Source organism: Anneissia japonica, unplaced genomic scaffold, assembly GCF_011630105.1.
Source record: "Anneissia japonica isolate Jap-2015-1 unplaced genomic scaffold, ASM1163010v1 scaffold287754_len4335492_cov202, whole genome shotgun sequence".
Classification (NCBI taxonomy): domain Eukaryota; kingdom Metazoa; phylum Echinodermata; class Crinoidea; order Comatulida; family Comatulidae; genus Anneissia; species Anneissia japonica.
The window spans coordinates 1,401,471-1,419,389 of record NW_022705543.1 but is presented as its reverse complement, the minus strand read 5'-3'; the positions used below and the strand labels follow the sequence as shown (position 1 = coordinate 1,419,389).

Sequence of the window (17,919 nt, the reverse complement as noted above, 5' to 3'; positions counted from 1 at the left end):
AAAATACTTAGACCTACTCCCAGAGCTACTCATAGGAGCTAAAAACTAATTTATTTTAGTTCTCAAATATGCATATTCTTTATGTTGATATATTAATTAAATTTTTGCCACAAGGTATTTTACAACATTTGTTTATTTATTATTTTTTTTCTTTAATTTTATAATTGAGGGCCATTTTTTATTTCTTGATTCAATTCTTGCTTATACAGTATTTAAATATTTGAAGATTAAAAAAAATATATATCATTTCTATTACCGAATTTTTCATTGGGGCCATTTTTACCTACCTGTCATATGGGGCCATTTTTACCGGGGCCATTTTTTCCGGGGCCATTATTTCCGGGGCCATTTTTTCCGGGGCCATTTTTTCCAGGGCCATTCTTACCTACATTCTTATTCACATAGCATAAGTGCTAACTTGCTTTTGTTCTAAAATAATCATTTTGTTTATCACAATCTTATTTTGTTTATCAATTTATTTATCAGAATATCATTTGTCTCCATCATCCGCCTACCTTTTTCTAATTGGTCTAAATTTATCTTGTATTGATTTTTGGTATGTTTGTCAGTATTTTTGGACTTAAACTATTCATTCTTGACAATGTTCCAATAAGAACGAAACATAGAATCAACTATGGCCTCACGTCTGTCATTTTTCAGAGTCACCATACTCATATTCTATTTACATATAATCAGTGGATCCTTTGGTTTTAGGAGAGAATACCATATGTACGTGTGTTTGTTGACTTATATTTTGTGTTTTTCACACACTTCAAGCCTTCACGATGTCAATAAGTTTTTGATCTGAACAATCTTTGTTTCTAAAAATGTTTGCTCACACGGTCCTGCGCTGGAACTTTGTTGTCTTTTAGTTTGATTGTACTGAACATAATTACACTAACATACAGTGAATATTATAGCGAAAATGGAAAGAAATAATTGAATTATTATAAACATATACAATAAATTTGAATTTAATAATATAATAATAATAGATGGATTTATATAGCGCAAATAAATGAGGTCTCTATGCGCTTGACAATATTGAACAATGTACACTCGACAATAATAACAACAATATACATTGTCACTTCACAATACATAGAAAATCAAACTAAAATAAAATACTTGTACAACTGATGTTCGTAAAACAGACGTTTTACTGTATATTACATACATATGTATAAATAGACACACATGTGTTTTGGCAACTCACCTTTATTCCTGATGCACACTCGACAGTTTATCTAAAGATCTCCGACCATCTATAAAAATTAGCGATATTCCGATTATGACGTCAGGTACGTTAATTCTTTCAAATGTCGTTGGACATATAACATTATTGGTGGTAATATCACTTCTTCAAAATAATAGCTTGGTTTATGGTTATGGCATCTCCAATAAAATGTGTTCTTGTATTAAGTTTCATCAATAGCCTATTCTAGTGGCACATTACAATTTTCTTATTAGGAAAATATGTTATATCTCAGATAACCTTACTTAGGATATAAGCATCACGTTTGCAGTTTTTATCTGGGTATTAAAAAGCAAAGCAAGAAGAATTGTAGGAGTACTCAAGTTCAAAAATATATTTACATAATTACTTGTAATTGTATATGTGACCAATTACCTATGCTGATAAACATATTTTTGCAAGTATACAAAATATCATTTTTGAACAGTTAATGTCTGTTTTGATACCGTAAAACATTGAATTGAAGCCCTGGACATCTTTTTGTTTTTTGCGAACTTTAGATGGGTTTCTTTTCAAGATGAGCTTCTTTTCGAGGCTACTTTTGCAAAGTAAAGAGGGGGCTTTTCAAAATGAATGCTGTAAATTTTAGGAGTTGTTATAGTGACCCTAATTATTACTTTATAGTACCAATCTGTATCATGGAGTGTATTAACCGGAATTAAATTACCTAAACTATTGTATATAAACAAGCGTATTTTAAGTGTATTTTGTTTCTTTAAAATTCAAGTACAGTGATATGTCACTGTCACAGTGATATGTGTACTGTCTCGAAAAGAAGCCCATAGGCTTCTTTTCGAGGCTAATTTTGTAAACCAAAGAAAGGGGCCTTCAATTCAAGATGGGCTTCTTCTCAAGATTAAGCCCATCGGGCTTCAATTCCAGATTTTACGGTAGTTTCTGATTATTTCAACTGGGAACAGTAGTGTCATTGCAGTTTGTAGATATGGTGCTACATTGTTATCATCATCATTATCATATCATCATCATCATTATATTATTACATATCTAAATTTATGTTTTTGTATATACACCATGGATATATTATTTAAGCACTGTTGCCTATTTGATTATGAATTATATACACATATCAAGAAACATGTATAAATGTCAATTTATACATGCCATCCTGAGAATAAACTAAAAACTAAATGTAAAATATGATTCTGAACGTTGATTGAATGTGTTTGATATGAAAGCTAAAATATTGCAATATTCAAAATTTGATACAAGTAATCTATAGCCAGGCACGAAAGTTTCTTAAAGCAACAATTCTATGATTGTTCATTGTGTAATGAAATGTGCCATATTGCAGTAATTTGTAGTAATGGAATATGTAATTTAGTTTTGATTTGTGGCATGACTGAACACGAAAGCCCACTTGCTCTTGTAGTCACCATTGCTTTGAAATTGTCTACAATCTATGCATAATGATGAAAAAAAAATAATAATAATATTAATGATTAGAAGATACACATGGTTTGGTTGCTAAGTGCTTGCCTTCTAATTTCAGGTCCTTGGTTCAATTCCTGTTTGTGACAGGATTTTTTTTCGTCACAACCAAAACAACTGCCTAAAAGCCTGTCCAAATTTTATTTGAAAAAACATGTGACATGCCTAAATATGGTCATGATAACAACATATATAACCATATATAGTCATCTTTACTATATATGGGCATACAACAGTTTTTTGTCAAAGAAAATTTTATAATCTGGACTACGATTTAGCCTCAAATTTTAGATTTGTCTTATGAAATGGATTAACACTTAAAAAATATCACAATCACACCACATCTCAAAAAAAAAAAAAAAATTATTATTTTTCTTTTTACAACAGACATTCTAACTCTTTTCTTTATCTTTGATGAAATTCAACCTTACATTTTACGAATTCTTTATCAACTATAAAACCACACAGTCAAATATATCAAACAATAAACATTCAATTTGGTTAGCTTGATCGTTTTATTTATGTCATTACTCAGAATGTTTCTAATTTAAATGCTAATAAAGGCTTTCGACTCCCCTATATTGTGCATCTGTTCAAGCCGAATAATTGTCAGTGTCATTTCGCATGCATAGAAAACGGGACAGCTGGTAGATTTTGACGTGATACAATTATGCATAATTCTACATATTTTACATCACATAAAGAGTTATACTTTAATCGCTTGTTTAACTGAAAATGAATTTGATGGGATTTTTTGGGATCGTGTGCAATGGATGATGATATAAAAATACCTACATTTTGTGTGATAGATAGACACAGTACACTAGGTGTTCAAAGGAAGATAATAGTGTGAGGTTGTGTTTATTCTTCAATGCCTTATGAAAATTTAAAAATCCTGAAATCTCCAGTCCTGATTGGTTGATGAAATGATCCTTCTTTAAAAAAAAAAATTAAAACTTGCATGTGTTCATAAGTTAAATATAATGTGAGCCAAACTTTCATCCTCCTCTGTCCGTTAAAATACAAAAATCCTGAACTTACAATTCTGTATTTACAATTCATGTTTATGTCATAATTTTTACAAGACCCTTTGTAATACTTTTTAAAAATATCCTGGCCTATGCCATGTTGTTATTGGCTTAAGCTCAGTTTTATTATGTGTTCCTTGACTATTGTGTACATATTTATAATTTATCAGTACTTCTTAATTTTATACTAGGCCTTGTTTGTCAATATGATCTTCATTTCTATACACTTTACTGTATGTTAATGTATTTGTTCAGAAATACTGCCCTCATGTGTTCAAATTTTAAAAGTACTGTATTCATAGACCAGGGAACCATGTGTTAAAATGGACTTTTTTCACACATAAATTTGTTTAAATACTTGAATAAATATAAATAAAAAATAAATGGGAAAGAAGTGTTTGAATTAATACTTTAAAATGTGGTGTCATAAGGTTACAAGATTGTTCTGTGTGATGTTGTTAATTGATTACGTTCTGTGAGATGTTGTTAGTTGATTACATAACATCAAGAAAATAATAATTATGTGTTGTATTTTTTTTTAGGTTGTAGTAACCAATCAGATTACTACAAGATATGGCTCTCAAGAACTAGCAAATCAAAGTGAAGATCAAAAGAAAACAAGTATGTAATAAACATTCTAAAAATTATAGCCAAAGCAGTTAAAATTTAAGCCAATAAATTGAAATCAATTCTTATGCGCAAACTCAGTACCTATGGATGATGCTTTAGTATGTACCAAAAGTAGGTGGAGGCATTCCCATATCACAATTATGTACAGCACATTGGAATGGGTTATAATACATAGTAAACACACATTGCATCATCAGCCAATCACAGCATGGATAGCTGAGTATGTTTACATTTTCCACAGAAATCAGAAATAAAATTCATCCTTATGTAACTTAGTGTGACCATCTATAGAGGGCAGTATGCATCATTACAAAATGATTCACATGAAGAGGTTTATATGCCTTCAGTTAAATAGTTATTGGTAAATCTGGAAACATTTAAAAAAATGAATTAAAATATTGAATTAATGATCAAATAAGTTATTAACTTCCAATAAATTACAGATCGGTAAACGTAATGTTTAATTATTTTATACAAATCTTTAGATGAACTCTTCCAGTTTTTATGTTTATTAAGTCTTATAATGAGGCTTAGGTGTTGTTTTCACAAGTGTACAAACACTATGCTAGGGGGACAGGATAGACAAATAGGGAGTAAGAAAAAAATATCCTTGATTTGACAGGATTTGAAACCAGGAACCTGCAATTAGAAGGCAAGCATCTTAAACCCCAAATGACAGCCCACATTTCCACATAGTACATACTTAATGCTGGGAAGCATTAAGAAAATATAAATTATTTATGATCTAGAATTCAAGTAACGTTAATTTAAGATTATAAATAATTTATATTACTATATTTATAATCCAAAATTGTAATATTGTTAGGTAGCTTCCTTTCTGCATTAATTTGCATAAATTTGAACTAATTTGTAATGATTATGGAACGGTGTAGTAATCATTTCGTCCCGTGATATTCAATTGTAATTTTGTTCTTGTTATTATCATGTGATGAGAAAATAAAGAGACATATGTTTTATCACTCTTCTATTTATTTCATTAAAGTCTAAATTGTTCTTTGTACATACTACATGTAATTTTAGAACTTGTGTTCAAAGTTAAGTCACAAAAAAAAAAACCACTTCAAAAAGGGGAAAAGGAAGAAAAATCTCAACAACAATATTTAAAATATTTAAAGAAGAATCTATGTAAACATGGTAATATAATGAAACTTTTAAAGGAGGTTGTCATCATATAGTTTCTATTTGGTAAATCATTCAAATTCTTCAATGAATGATACATAAAAAGTGCCTTCAAAATTATTCCAAGGCATGGGCCCTGTCTTTAAATAGAGCGAGAAGCAAAGTATATTCAAATTCAAGCATGCCATTTTCAGCCATTTAGAGGTACCATAGCCATTAGTTTTTACCATGATTGGGGTTGAGGTGGTACAGACCCTCTATTTTGTCTATCCCTAGACCCATTATTCCAAATTCTTAGATCCATCACTGCAAGGTAGAACTGTTAAACCATTATGTTTAGATTATTAATGAGTTAGTTAAGCAATGGATTGGTAGCAAGGGGCCATACACTTTTCAAATGTCCTACTTAAGTTCTGTTCTGACTATCAAATAAAAAAACTATTGTATTCTATGCCCATATATAGTCATGATGTGCCTATATATGGTGATGATGTGATGTCATCATGACCATATTTAGGCATGTCACATGTTTTTGTCAAATGAAATTTGATAGTCTAGACAGGGCATTATACATTGGACTCAACTGAGTGATGTTCTATGAACTAAACCTAAGGCATGCTGCTACGGCAAACTGTCAGCCGACGACTCCGTTTGCTCTCTGTATAAGTGCTTGTTATGTACAAAAACTCCAGTCTACTGATCATCTGTAATGGTCTCTCGTTGCAGATTGCCATGGGAAATGATCAGCTATGCGACATATTTTGAGATTGCTGTCTCATACAATAAGCTTCCTTTTTCTCTATACTATCCTATCCTCTGCCTCTCCTCTTTAATTCATCATGCCGTCTGTCCATAATAATTGGGGATGAGATACCGTAAGTGTTTTCCCTTTTGCCCTTCTTTATAGCTGTGAGTCACATTCTTAAAATATCAGCTTATACTGGTGAATTTTTACTTTAACGAGAGTCCTACCCAAACTTTAACATTGCAAAACCTTCATGAACTGCTTTTATACATGCTAAGTTGAAATATTACTTTTTTACAGATGATCGGTGTTGGGCTGTAAAAAAAATGGGGGTTCTCTATCCAAAGATGGTTGGTGGGCCACAACCATAGGGTTTAAACTTATTTACACAAACTGCAACAAATCACTGCTGGACCGCATGGGGCTTGGGGTTGCACTTCGCCTACCTGTGGTCTAATATTTCTTTGAATAATTTGATGTAGTTATTCACAAGATTATTCATTATTTGTGTTTTATTTTAGAAGCTTTCGTGATTGGCAGTGGCGATGGTCAGGTGACAGCTGCACTTGGCAACACATGGAGTCACAGTATCAACACTCGACTACTTCTTCAGTACCATGACAACACAACAAGAGAAGTAATATATTTGCTTTACATTCACTGAATATTGACAGTTGAATATAGCTATGTGTCAATGTAGAGGGCTCACTCTAGATTTATATATACCTCAGAATGACCATTGACAATGTTACTTTACTAAATTCTGAAAATGCTGCCTTTTTCCTCTTTCCTAAGCTACAGTTCCGATCCAGATCATGACTCAGAATTATAAAAAATGAGTGATCTGCTCTTCATTTTTATTAACCTGCCTTCCCCCCTTCGCCCAATCATTTGGATAAAATATTGCATTTATTACTTTTTAGGTAATGATAGCAAAATCACCTGTGGCACCCTTCACATCTGTGTTGTACACAATACAGGATAAAGGCATTGTACAAGGTAAGCATATGTATACAACTTTCAGGTATTCTTTATACAAATTGCAATGAAATAATAATTGCGGGATCTGATGATGAAGAGGGTGATGGTGTTGTCGTAGTGTGTTGATGATGGTGTTGGTAGTGATGAAGGGAAAGATTAGAATGGGTTATCGGTGGTGGTAGTGGGATGGTGGTGTTGGTGGAATAATGACGATTGAAGAAATGACAGTGGTAATAATGATGGTTGTGATTGTGGCAGCAGCATTGATGAAGATCGTGTTGATTGACTGTAGTGGTGGTGGCGATGATAACGATGATGGTAATGACAACAACGATGAAGGTCATGGTGGAGAGGTTGCGGTGGTGATGTTGGTAATAGTGAGGATTAAGATTAGAATTGAGGTAATGATAGAAGTTGTAAGGGTAGCATTAGTGGCTTTTGTGTGATTGATAAAGATGATGGTGACGAAAACTACAACAAAGCTTCATTGTTGAGCGGTGGTAATGGTGGTGATGGTGGTGGTGGTCGTATTGAGGTTAGAGATTAGAATTTAAGTATGATAAAGGTTGTAAGGGTAGCATTAGTGGTTGTAGTAGGACAGTGGTAGTAAAATATGATTGAAATTGATGGTGGCAACAGTGATGAAAATCATGGTGGATTGGTTGTAGAGGTTGGTAGAGGTGATATTGATGATGGTAGTCAGGTTGGTGGTTGTAGCTGAGATGATTATAAAGTTAATGAGGTTGACAATGATGGGGCAAGACCTTTTGTATACTTTGTTTAGCGAAAACGCCGCCCGCCATTAATGATGATTTCAAATAAAAATTTATTTTGGGCCAATCAGGGCACCCGCATCCACGGAAAAAATGGAAATTTCAGAAAAAATTAAAGAATTTTCTTTATTTTTATTATGCCCGCTGCTGCCTTGAAATCTCCAAAAATAAGATGCGTATATTTCTTCTTAATTATATAAATTTAAAGCTTTTAACAATCCCATTTGCTACACTGTTTACATTCACCTATAAAAGTTGTGGCTAGGGTGTGGTAATGTTTGCGGATGTGGTATTCATCATGTAGATGGTGATGTGGAGGATAATTTTCTTAGTATGAGGCTTTCATTTTCCTCAAAAAGGATTTAGGGCTACAAATCCAGAAAAGAAACGTGAATTAACTATTCATATTTTACAAAAAAAAAAATTTACTGTTTTAATGCTTGTTAATGTTTATAACTCACTTTTAATGAACTCTCTTGAACCCAGTGGTATAAACATAGACACTCATTGGATCACAGTACAAATAAAGCCTGCCATCCCAAAACCAGCATCAGTAACAAAAAAATGAAAATTTTAATATCATTCTTATTTTCCACATTTAAAGTGATGGGTCATACTGAAATCGATTTACTATTGTTACTGTATGAGTAAAAGTATTACAGCTTCTCTGTATTAAAGTATACAATACTGTCACATTACTCAGTATAAAAATTAGCGACAGTATGCTGGTTTTTGGGATGGCAAGCGTCATATACTTCAATACCTATGAATTAAACAGCATTTCCATAATCCAAGTATTCTTTTTTAGTGAACAATTAGATAGAAATAATTTAACTTATGATTACTTGAGCTGGTTAGGTTCTTTTTATTGGCAGCACTGTAATTTTTGAAGTAATTTTATTTGGCAGACCATCAGTCAGTCAGTTGAGTACCGTGATTGCGGTATATGTTGTTTTGAATTTCCTGCCTATTTCAGATGTTTCCTGTTTTGTTCAACGGCCTTGGATATACATACCAACCTTGTTTCCCCTTTGCCGAGTAAGCTTGTGTGTTGGATTGGAAGACATACCCTGCCTATGTTCAATACATTTCTTTTGTATGTGGTTAACTTTCAGACAGTTTCCATTGTAGGTGGTACCTTAGGGAGTATTTTACAATAGATGGTTAACCCAGGGAAGGCTCAACTCTGTTATGAACCCAGGGAAGGTTCTAGACTCTTAATATAGGGTAGAGAGGTTTAGGAATGATGTGAAATAGGTAACCAGTAGAATGATCTTCAAGCCCGTAAGCAGGATTTATAGGGGGAGGGGGGTGGGGTTTAAATTTTTCAAAAAGGGGAATTCACAGTCACCTCAGTCTCACAATGATTAGGGAAGATTTTAAGGATGTAACACCTCAGATGTCCACTCCAGTATACATTAAAAATGTTTTGAGTTAATTTCACAAACCTCTATGCAAATGGTATATTGCTATTACAAGGGCATTACTGGAAAAAATGGTGGGGGTGGGGGGTGGTCATTTCTTTCAAACCCCTCTGTACCAAGTCTACTAGCTTGATCTTTATTCCTTTAAGTTTTCCATCCAAGAATTCCAGCAAAAAAAAACCAACTTATATAAATAGCTACTCGTATAATCACTGTCATATCGTAGATTTTATCACATGACCACAGCCAACCTTGCCAAATCAAGTTTATAAATAGCTGTCTGGTTCCATATTGTCCTGTGTACATCCTGGTACCTGTGATAAAGCAAACATGTCATATGTTCTTGTCATACCGTCGATGAGCCCTCACTTAACGTGTCAAAGCATGTTGAACTTAATATTCTCCACTCACCAATATGTATCATTAGTTTGTGTGAAAAACCGTAGATTCATTTATGTCTTAATTATCCCGCCAATATTTATAATTTACAAATCCATTTTCACATAACTGACTGGGATTGCTTCTTTAATATTGAAGAAATTTTGAATTGACCAATCAATTTCCTATTATTTTGACAGAAACAATGGAGGAGGAAGTATTCTACAAAGGGACAGATCCTGGTTTGCAAAGCCTTAAAGTTCGAACAAGTATTGTAAGCGGAACAGACCAAATCTCATGACCAAGTAAGTTTGCCTCAAGTGATAATGAATTCATCCTACAAAAATATTACATGATATTTCAGGTTACATACCATATAACTCTAAAGCAAGATTTGGAGTTACAGACATCTTAGTGAATAACATTGGACCACAGAGAAAGATTCTTTTTATATGACTGTACTAAAGAAATTTCTTGAACAACGACCAACTGACATTTCCAATCACAATCAAGTTATTTAAACGATACAGAATCCTTAATAGATAAAAATTGGACTAAAGCAAGCAATTTCATGAACAACCTGGCAACCAGATGATTGACAACATTTAAAATTGAACATGAAAACTTAGGATCGTTTATAGAAACATCTGTCTAAACAAATTGCACAAATTTACCATATTTACTTTAACGGAGGAAACGAAATATATATTTTTTTTTTCTCAAATGGCAACGTTCAACTTGAACACAAGTGCTGAGGATGGTTAAACTTTTCTTAGTAAAGTTGGAAGCATTTTTTTTTTTTTTTTTTTAGAACCAGAATTTATATAGTGCCTATCACAATCCGCAGATTATACAAGGCGTTGGCATCATTATTTCCCTGGTCACTGGATACTGAGCAGATCTGTACATTGTGTAACTTTCTCTGCTCTTTTGGGAGTATCCCTGGTCATTGCTGCTTGAACGCGCACGACCCATGCATTCAATGCCATACTATCCTACCAGGTACCCATTTATGCTCCTGGGTGGAGCGAGGCAAATGTAAGTAAAGTGCCTTGCCCATGGACATAAGCAATGTGACGAGCGTCGGTCTCAAACTCCCGATTTCAAAAACAGAAGTAAAACACCTTACACTCTGGACCTTGAGCTCCTAACGTTAAAATATATTTCTTTGACCATTAATATATAGGATAGTAATACATTGTTTGAGCAGTTGGCGCACTGACTGCGCTTCGGTTTCTCAACCTTGAGTTCATAGGTTCAAATCTTCGCTGTGGATTTTGCTTGTGTCCTTGATCAAGGCACTTTATCTACATTTGTCTCCACCCAAGGGTATAAATGGGTACCTGGTTGGGTGATGTGGCATTGAATGTATTAGTATGCATCGGCATTAAATTGCACTCACGACTAGGAATACTCCCCAGGGAGTGGAAGAGGTTGCACTTTGTGCTTGATTATGGATCCAATGACCAGGGGTAGTAATAATAATATTGTCATAGCCATGTATCCCTTGGCAAAAGGCCCGGTATAAGTCCCTGTACTGTATTTTTATTATTATTATTACATTAGGCTGTTAAATTGCTGAGAAATGAACTGTGATCCAATTGGGATTTGAACCCAATGGCAACTGGGCCAAAATTTGGCTTGGATGACGCAAATGTAAATGTTTACCTCTGATCAGAAATAGGCCCTGTTCACCTCATTTTTCTCGTATGATATTTGCGCCCCGATTGCAATTGAAACGTGGCTTATTATAACAAAATACGGGTTGATGATAGAAAACACAGTTTGTGCAACTTGAACTGTATAGAAAAAGAGTTGCACTGTTTTACCGAATATCCAATATACATTGATATCAGATCCCACTTCTTTAATTATATTGTTCAAGTCAACCCATTCGTTGTAGATCTAACCTCTAGTGATAAATTTAAGTTTTTAATGAGTGATTTATTTATTTATTTATTCTTTATATACTGTAGGCACTTTCACTACTATTGCACAGATTTTCGAAGTGGTACAATTTATGGCGCAGTGATGGCAACCACTGTTAATATAGGGTAACTAAATTTGGTAATCTCTATACGTCAGTCTGTTCTGTTTAATAAATAATTTATATTTTAAGAAATGTTTTTTAATATGTTCACTCATAATCCACAATTGGCTGGTCGATGTTTCATGAGAATGTGATTAAAAAACTAACTAGGTTGCTACATTCAATTATTAACTTAATTTTCTCCACATTTAGGGGAGGACCAATTCATTTGTCTTACTTCCTTCGTCTTTGAAACGTCCCATTTCATGTAGTTTTAAGAACATCCTTTCACTTTTTAGGGGTTTAAACCTAATAACTCGTCTTTAATTAAAATTGACGTGCTGTTTGTTATTGTCATGTGCATAAAACGGATTTCAAATTGTATCCAGCCTGTATGGATATCTTTGGAAAAAAATAATAATGATTATAAAAAGTATGATGTGGACAATTGTGGGTAGGATATGACATATCATAATTATGGAGACAATGCTCTCAGAGTGTAATCACCGTTATTATTCAATTAGCTTGCAAACCAATGATCAGAACTTTCTAATGGTTCGCCTGTTTACGAGTCATGCCGTAGTGATTTCTAACAACTACGCTCTCTCCGCGTACAGGACATTGCAAGATTGCTAATGGTCCTTCTGTTTGCTAGTCACGCTGTCGTTTGCCGGCCAAACCTGCTCTGGCTTGGTTTCACATCTATGTGAATGACGATGACGGATCAGTCAGGAAATGAATTCATTGAGCTGGCGAAGCATAAACTGTTTACCACTTTATTGTAGTTCAGCTGAACTTTGTCAGGCAATGAAGGATATCAGGTGATTATTATAACAACTTTTAACGAAATGAACAATACGTGAGAAATCATTAGAGGATGTGGCCTCCTGTATTGGTGATCCAGAGAAATATGTTTATTTGTTCATATAGTGAGTTTGAAAAAGTTCTTCCTGAAGAAGTTGGCTGTATATTTTTAACTTTCTTCCTTGTTCCGTTCTGACTGAATCGTAATCTGTTAAACCATTAGTTTGTATAGGTAACTCAGGAAGAATGAAGCAATACATTGGTTTGCTAAAAAAAAAAATTTGGGAATGAAAAAAAAAATTGATCATGAGTTGATGATACCAAGGTCAGGGGAAAAGTTGTGCTAATTTGGGGCAGATAAATGCTATAGTTTTTCCCTGTTTTTCTTTCTTACGAAAAACAGATTTTGATAAGTTGGGTGAGAAGTAGGTGGGAAATTGGTTTGTAGAGGAGGCAGACCAGAAGTAGTAAAGAAAGATATGCCCGAGCATATTGTATATTCAATATTTTGCTTTATTCTTAAACATGAAACACTTTTTTTTTTATAAATTATTGTGGATATACAAGTTGTGAATGAAATTGGATGGAGTCACAAATTTGTAAGCGTCAAATAAAAGAATTTTTGGTTTTCTTATTTTATCCTCTGACAATCTTTAAAAAATATACAGGTCTCCCTCCAATTAAAGACCATTTTTTGGGACCAGGGTTTCAATGGTCTTTAGCAGCTTTGGTCTCTATTTAGAATAATAAAAATAAAAGACAGTCATTAATTTGGGACCACAGAAAAGTGGTTTTTACTTGGAGGTGGTCTTTAATTGGAGGGGTCTTTAATTGGTGGGAGACCTGTAGTTGGGCCTTCTAAAATATAAAGCAAAGAATATATAAATTAATGCATCATTTTAGAATTATGTACAGCTGTGTGTTCTATTTTGTGACAATCAACAGCAGCTGTCATCTGTGACTAATATACAGTATTTATATGATGGAGTAATAATCATAAGAGAATGCAGCTATGCCAAAAATATGTCTATTATTTATTATTCCTATTCTCTTTCTTTATTTGCGATTATGGGAATGAACTGGTATTCCATAATTCCTTTCAATATTCAATTATATAGTATATTTAAACAAGTCACCACAAACATATTTTATATAGTATCGAATTTCATCTTATTTTATATATACATCTTACGTTAATTCTTAAGTGCAAGCATGTGATTTTCTCCATAAAAACAATCATAAAATAATTTGAGATGATATAAAAAGTAACAAGCTTGAATAAAATGTGCAAAATTTGAATTTGATTATTTATCAATTTGGCCTACCGGTATTTATATTTAATCTTCACAAATGCATATCATTATCAGTAATACTCGTTAGAGTGCATACCTCTGCTCTGTGCATGAAGATTACCAACAATACGCAGACGTGTATGGGATGGGCGTATTCTGGGATATTATTTTCTTGAGTGCTGCAGCATACCCTCAAGAAAATAATGGAATTGTCCATTGTATTTATTGACATTTATACCTCCGGCATGTGCCTGAATGTGAGGGGCGATTCCATAACATTCTTTTACGGTCAAGGGTAAAAAATGGAATTTTTCTGACCATAACCTTGTCCTTTGACCTTTTCCTCCGCATATTGAATGGTTTCTCTTTTCGCTTATTATGTACTATTCCACTAAATTTTACGATGATACCTTCATTACTTTTTGCGTAATCTTGCTGACAGACAGTGGTAAATACATAACCTCCTTTGGCGGAGGTAATAAGAACTACAGTATAACAATTATAATTTGTAACAGTTAAATTAGATGGGAAAGCAGGCAGCCATCCTTACCTTTTTAATTTTTTTTTTTTATCATGGCATTCCATTTAATTACGAGAATAATTATAATTATTGTCTTATTTACTTACTATAATGATACAATACATCCTTCCTGATATGAAGGAAGAGAATATATATGTAGCCCCCTCTATAGTTGAGAGATGGCAATTGTAGGTGACTTTCTTTATTTCTGCATGATTGCAAAGTTAGCCACTGTTTCTGTTTTCTCTGGCTACTGTGTTGTACAAACAGGTTAACACTTTTTCTACCAATAGGCCTTAGTATCCAGATGTACTAAGTTAAAGTATAAAAAGCCTGTTGTGGATGTTTGTAAATACAAATGAAAATAGAGGAGGGTGGGTAGCTCATATTAGCTTTATTGATAACCTGGTTGTTGGAGAAATACTGTACCTTGTGTTTAAATTTGGCATATGTTGCTCTTTTTCATATAATAATAAAAATAGTTAAATTATAAGTAGTGGCCAGACAGCAACCGAGAGAACACGCCAACACATAACAAGAATGTTAAAAATAGCTCCTCAAATTTCTGTTTCACGCTGATCAATGTATATTCATTGTATCGTCGGTGGAAATATAAGCCGTTGATTTTACACAATCGAAAGAGGGAACTAAGCACAGCAGGAAATTTAGCAAGGTCAGAACAAATTGTATTAAAGGACAACATGAAATATGAATTTTCTTAATAGACTGGCTTTAACATGAACTGGTAACCAATCACTGATTATATCCGGAGGTCAGACGTTGAACTTAACTTGCCTGGGAAAGCGACAAGTTAATGGGTTAAATAGGCTCTATTATACTGCTGATCTCATTAAATGATTTTTCAGCCTGTATTCATCCTTTTGTATTATTTTAAGTTTAAACATCCTGGATTCTACATGATTCATTGGCTATCAAGCAGTGCATATGCACTATGAGGCTTGCCATCCCAAAACCAGCTTCATTGACCAAAAAATTAAAAATGATTATTTTAATAGCCTATTATTATTATTATTATTATTATTATTATTATTATTATTATTATTATTATTATTATTTAGCCTATTATTTTTCATACCGTAAGCTTCAGAACGATGGGTCATTTACTAGAATCTATTTATTATTGCCAAAGTTATGAGTAAAAATATTACAGCTTCTCTGTACTAAAGTATACAACACTGCCACATTCTAATGCTAATTACTCAGTTAACATTTGGTGACAGTACACTGGTTTTGGAATGGCAACACCCCCCTCCCCCCCCCCAATATCAACATGCATACAAGTAACACTAGGGGTGTTTTTAGAAAACATGCTCTTATATGTTGCACTTCTCATCAATTTCACTTTTCACTGGAACATCTTTGAAATAGTTTTAAAATAACATCAATAAATAATATTAATTATTGTACCAGTATTTTGCATTGTACAGATGTATTTTTGGAAAATATAGATTTATAAATAAATATATGTTTAAATTAATGGCTGGATGGTATTATTTTTTTTCGTAAAAGTTTATTTTTATATCAACTTGAATTCCATATGTTGTTAAAGTAAACAAATGGTACCGTCTTAGAGCTGAACTATCACGGAGGTCATTGGCCGAAAATCGACCAATCAATGATGCTGAATACTTAGGGATATCTTACACTGCAGACTGTGAGCCAACCGAGTTGTCCATAGAGATGGCATCCACTTAGAAAATTATTCTTATTTGAGATGTCTGGAGAGGGGAGATGTGATTTGAATGCGTTCCAAGGGATTTAGTAACTTGGCGTCTTGTGTATTCTTAGTGTATTGTATGTGTATGTACTGTTAGTTATATTTGGATGTTTTTAACTAGATTCTGCTCTATTTCTCAATGGTTGTGATGTAGAGCATACCGTGAATGTTGAAGAGAAACATGCCTATCGAAACATAACTAATAACAAATAATAACTCGCTTGATTATTATATATGACAAAACATAATGACTGCCGGGTATTTTTTAAAATTTAATTTATAACATTCCTATGTAGTTTCCTCAGTGATGACTATTCAATCAATTTTGATTTTATTTTATGAATTGTTTTTATGCTATAATTCACTCTAGATTCAAATATTTTTTAGATAAATTAATACCGTACATGTAAAATATCGTTATTACTGTTTTTATTCTAATAATGCGTTTTTCCAAACTAAGGCTCATTATTTAGTCATTATTATTTTTATTATTTTTATTTATGTAGATATTTCTATTATTATTATCATTGATGTTATTGTTATAGACCTTCAAAAAATATGTAATATTTTTGATTGTGTTACAGTTTTTTTTTTTTATCAATTATGTTTGTTTAGACAAGTGTACTTGCTATACACATACATAACAATTTATCATATATATCTTTTATAAAAGAAGTTCATAGAAAAGAATACTGCTATTGGAACACATACTATACTGTATGTGTCTTCTTTATCTCTCTTTATTGAAAGTCCTGCTCTTAAAAATGTTTGATATTGACACAGCGGGAGTTACCAAAGGCTGACCATTCTCAGTTGACCATGCTAGATACCCCGGCTTGCACTGTTGACAGACTGGCTGGCTGTAATATGGTTTTCACGTTTCAGGCTTAGGTGTGATTGTTTCATAACTTGTAAATACAAATTAAAGATATGCAATAAAACATATGTATATAATGGCTGCTTTTCATCATCAATGATGCTAAGATCATATCAACTATTAACTACATATGCAAAAAAGAGCATTAGTAACCTATGGCTAAATGGGTCACACCCTCCTCCGCTTAGCTTGGGAACAATCAAAGGAAATCTTAATAAAGCTTGATCAACCAAAATAATTTTGTTAGTCACATGATAAATTCAGATGTTTAGTCTAGTTTCTCCTCCCCACACTCTCGATAACATTTTGATCCCCTCTCCCATAATTTTAAACTTCTTCAAATGATATAATATGCTACTTGATATTAATGCCAATTCATTTATCCGTAAATGTGTGTTGTGTTATTTTTCAGCCTACTGGCCATATGCACAGTGGTGTTTAATAATGAATTGACTGATTTAATAATAAAAAAGTATACCCCAGGGTATAATGGAATGAAGAATAAGAACACCTGATTGGATGATAGTAGTTGAAGTTGATTAAAGGACTGTTCCATTTTGCAAAATAGGGTAGTATATCACTATACAGAGAGGTGTCTGTCCAGAAAAGACAGATGTATTTTATTTTGTATTTGTTACTTTTTAATCTTTGTAATCAGTGAAGTGGTAAGTGATATACTGAAATAAAGACTTCTGCCATTTCTTTATGCATAAATCATCAGGATTTGTTTACTCCAAAATTTGAGATTTAGTGTTTATGTTATTGAATAGTAATTAATAGAATTCTGCAACTATACTTGACAGATTTTGGCACTGTGCCTATTCTTTCCTCCTATTAGTTCTGTTCTTGATTAATT

The 17,919-nt window shown here is 33.0% G+C and overlaps 1 protein-coding gene across 1 annotated transcript in view; it reads left to right on the top strand.

Annotated features, from left to right (window-relative positions):
• The window catches only part of LOC117105812 (DNA repair protein RAD51 homolog 2-like), a 33,145-nt gene extending 19,210 nt beyond the window's left edge, over positions 1–13,935 (top strand). Inside the window, exons 2-6 of the mRNA XM_033247105.1 lie at positions 4,275–4,353; positions 6,769–6,884; positions 7,171–7,246; positions 10,004–10,108; positions 11,780–13,935. Coding sequence (XP_033102996.1) covers positions 4,275–4,353; positions 6,769–6,884; positions 7,171–7,246; positions 10,004–10,104 — 372 coding nt within the window. The 3' untranslated portion in view covers positions 10,105–10,108; positions 11,780–13,935. The remainder of the gene's footprint in view (positions 1–4,274; positions 4,354–6,768; positions 6,885–7,170; positions 7,247–10,003; positions 10,109–11,779) is intronic.
• The last annotated feature ends 3,984 nt before the right edge of the window (positions 13,936–17,919 follow it).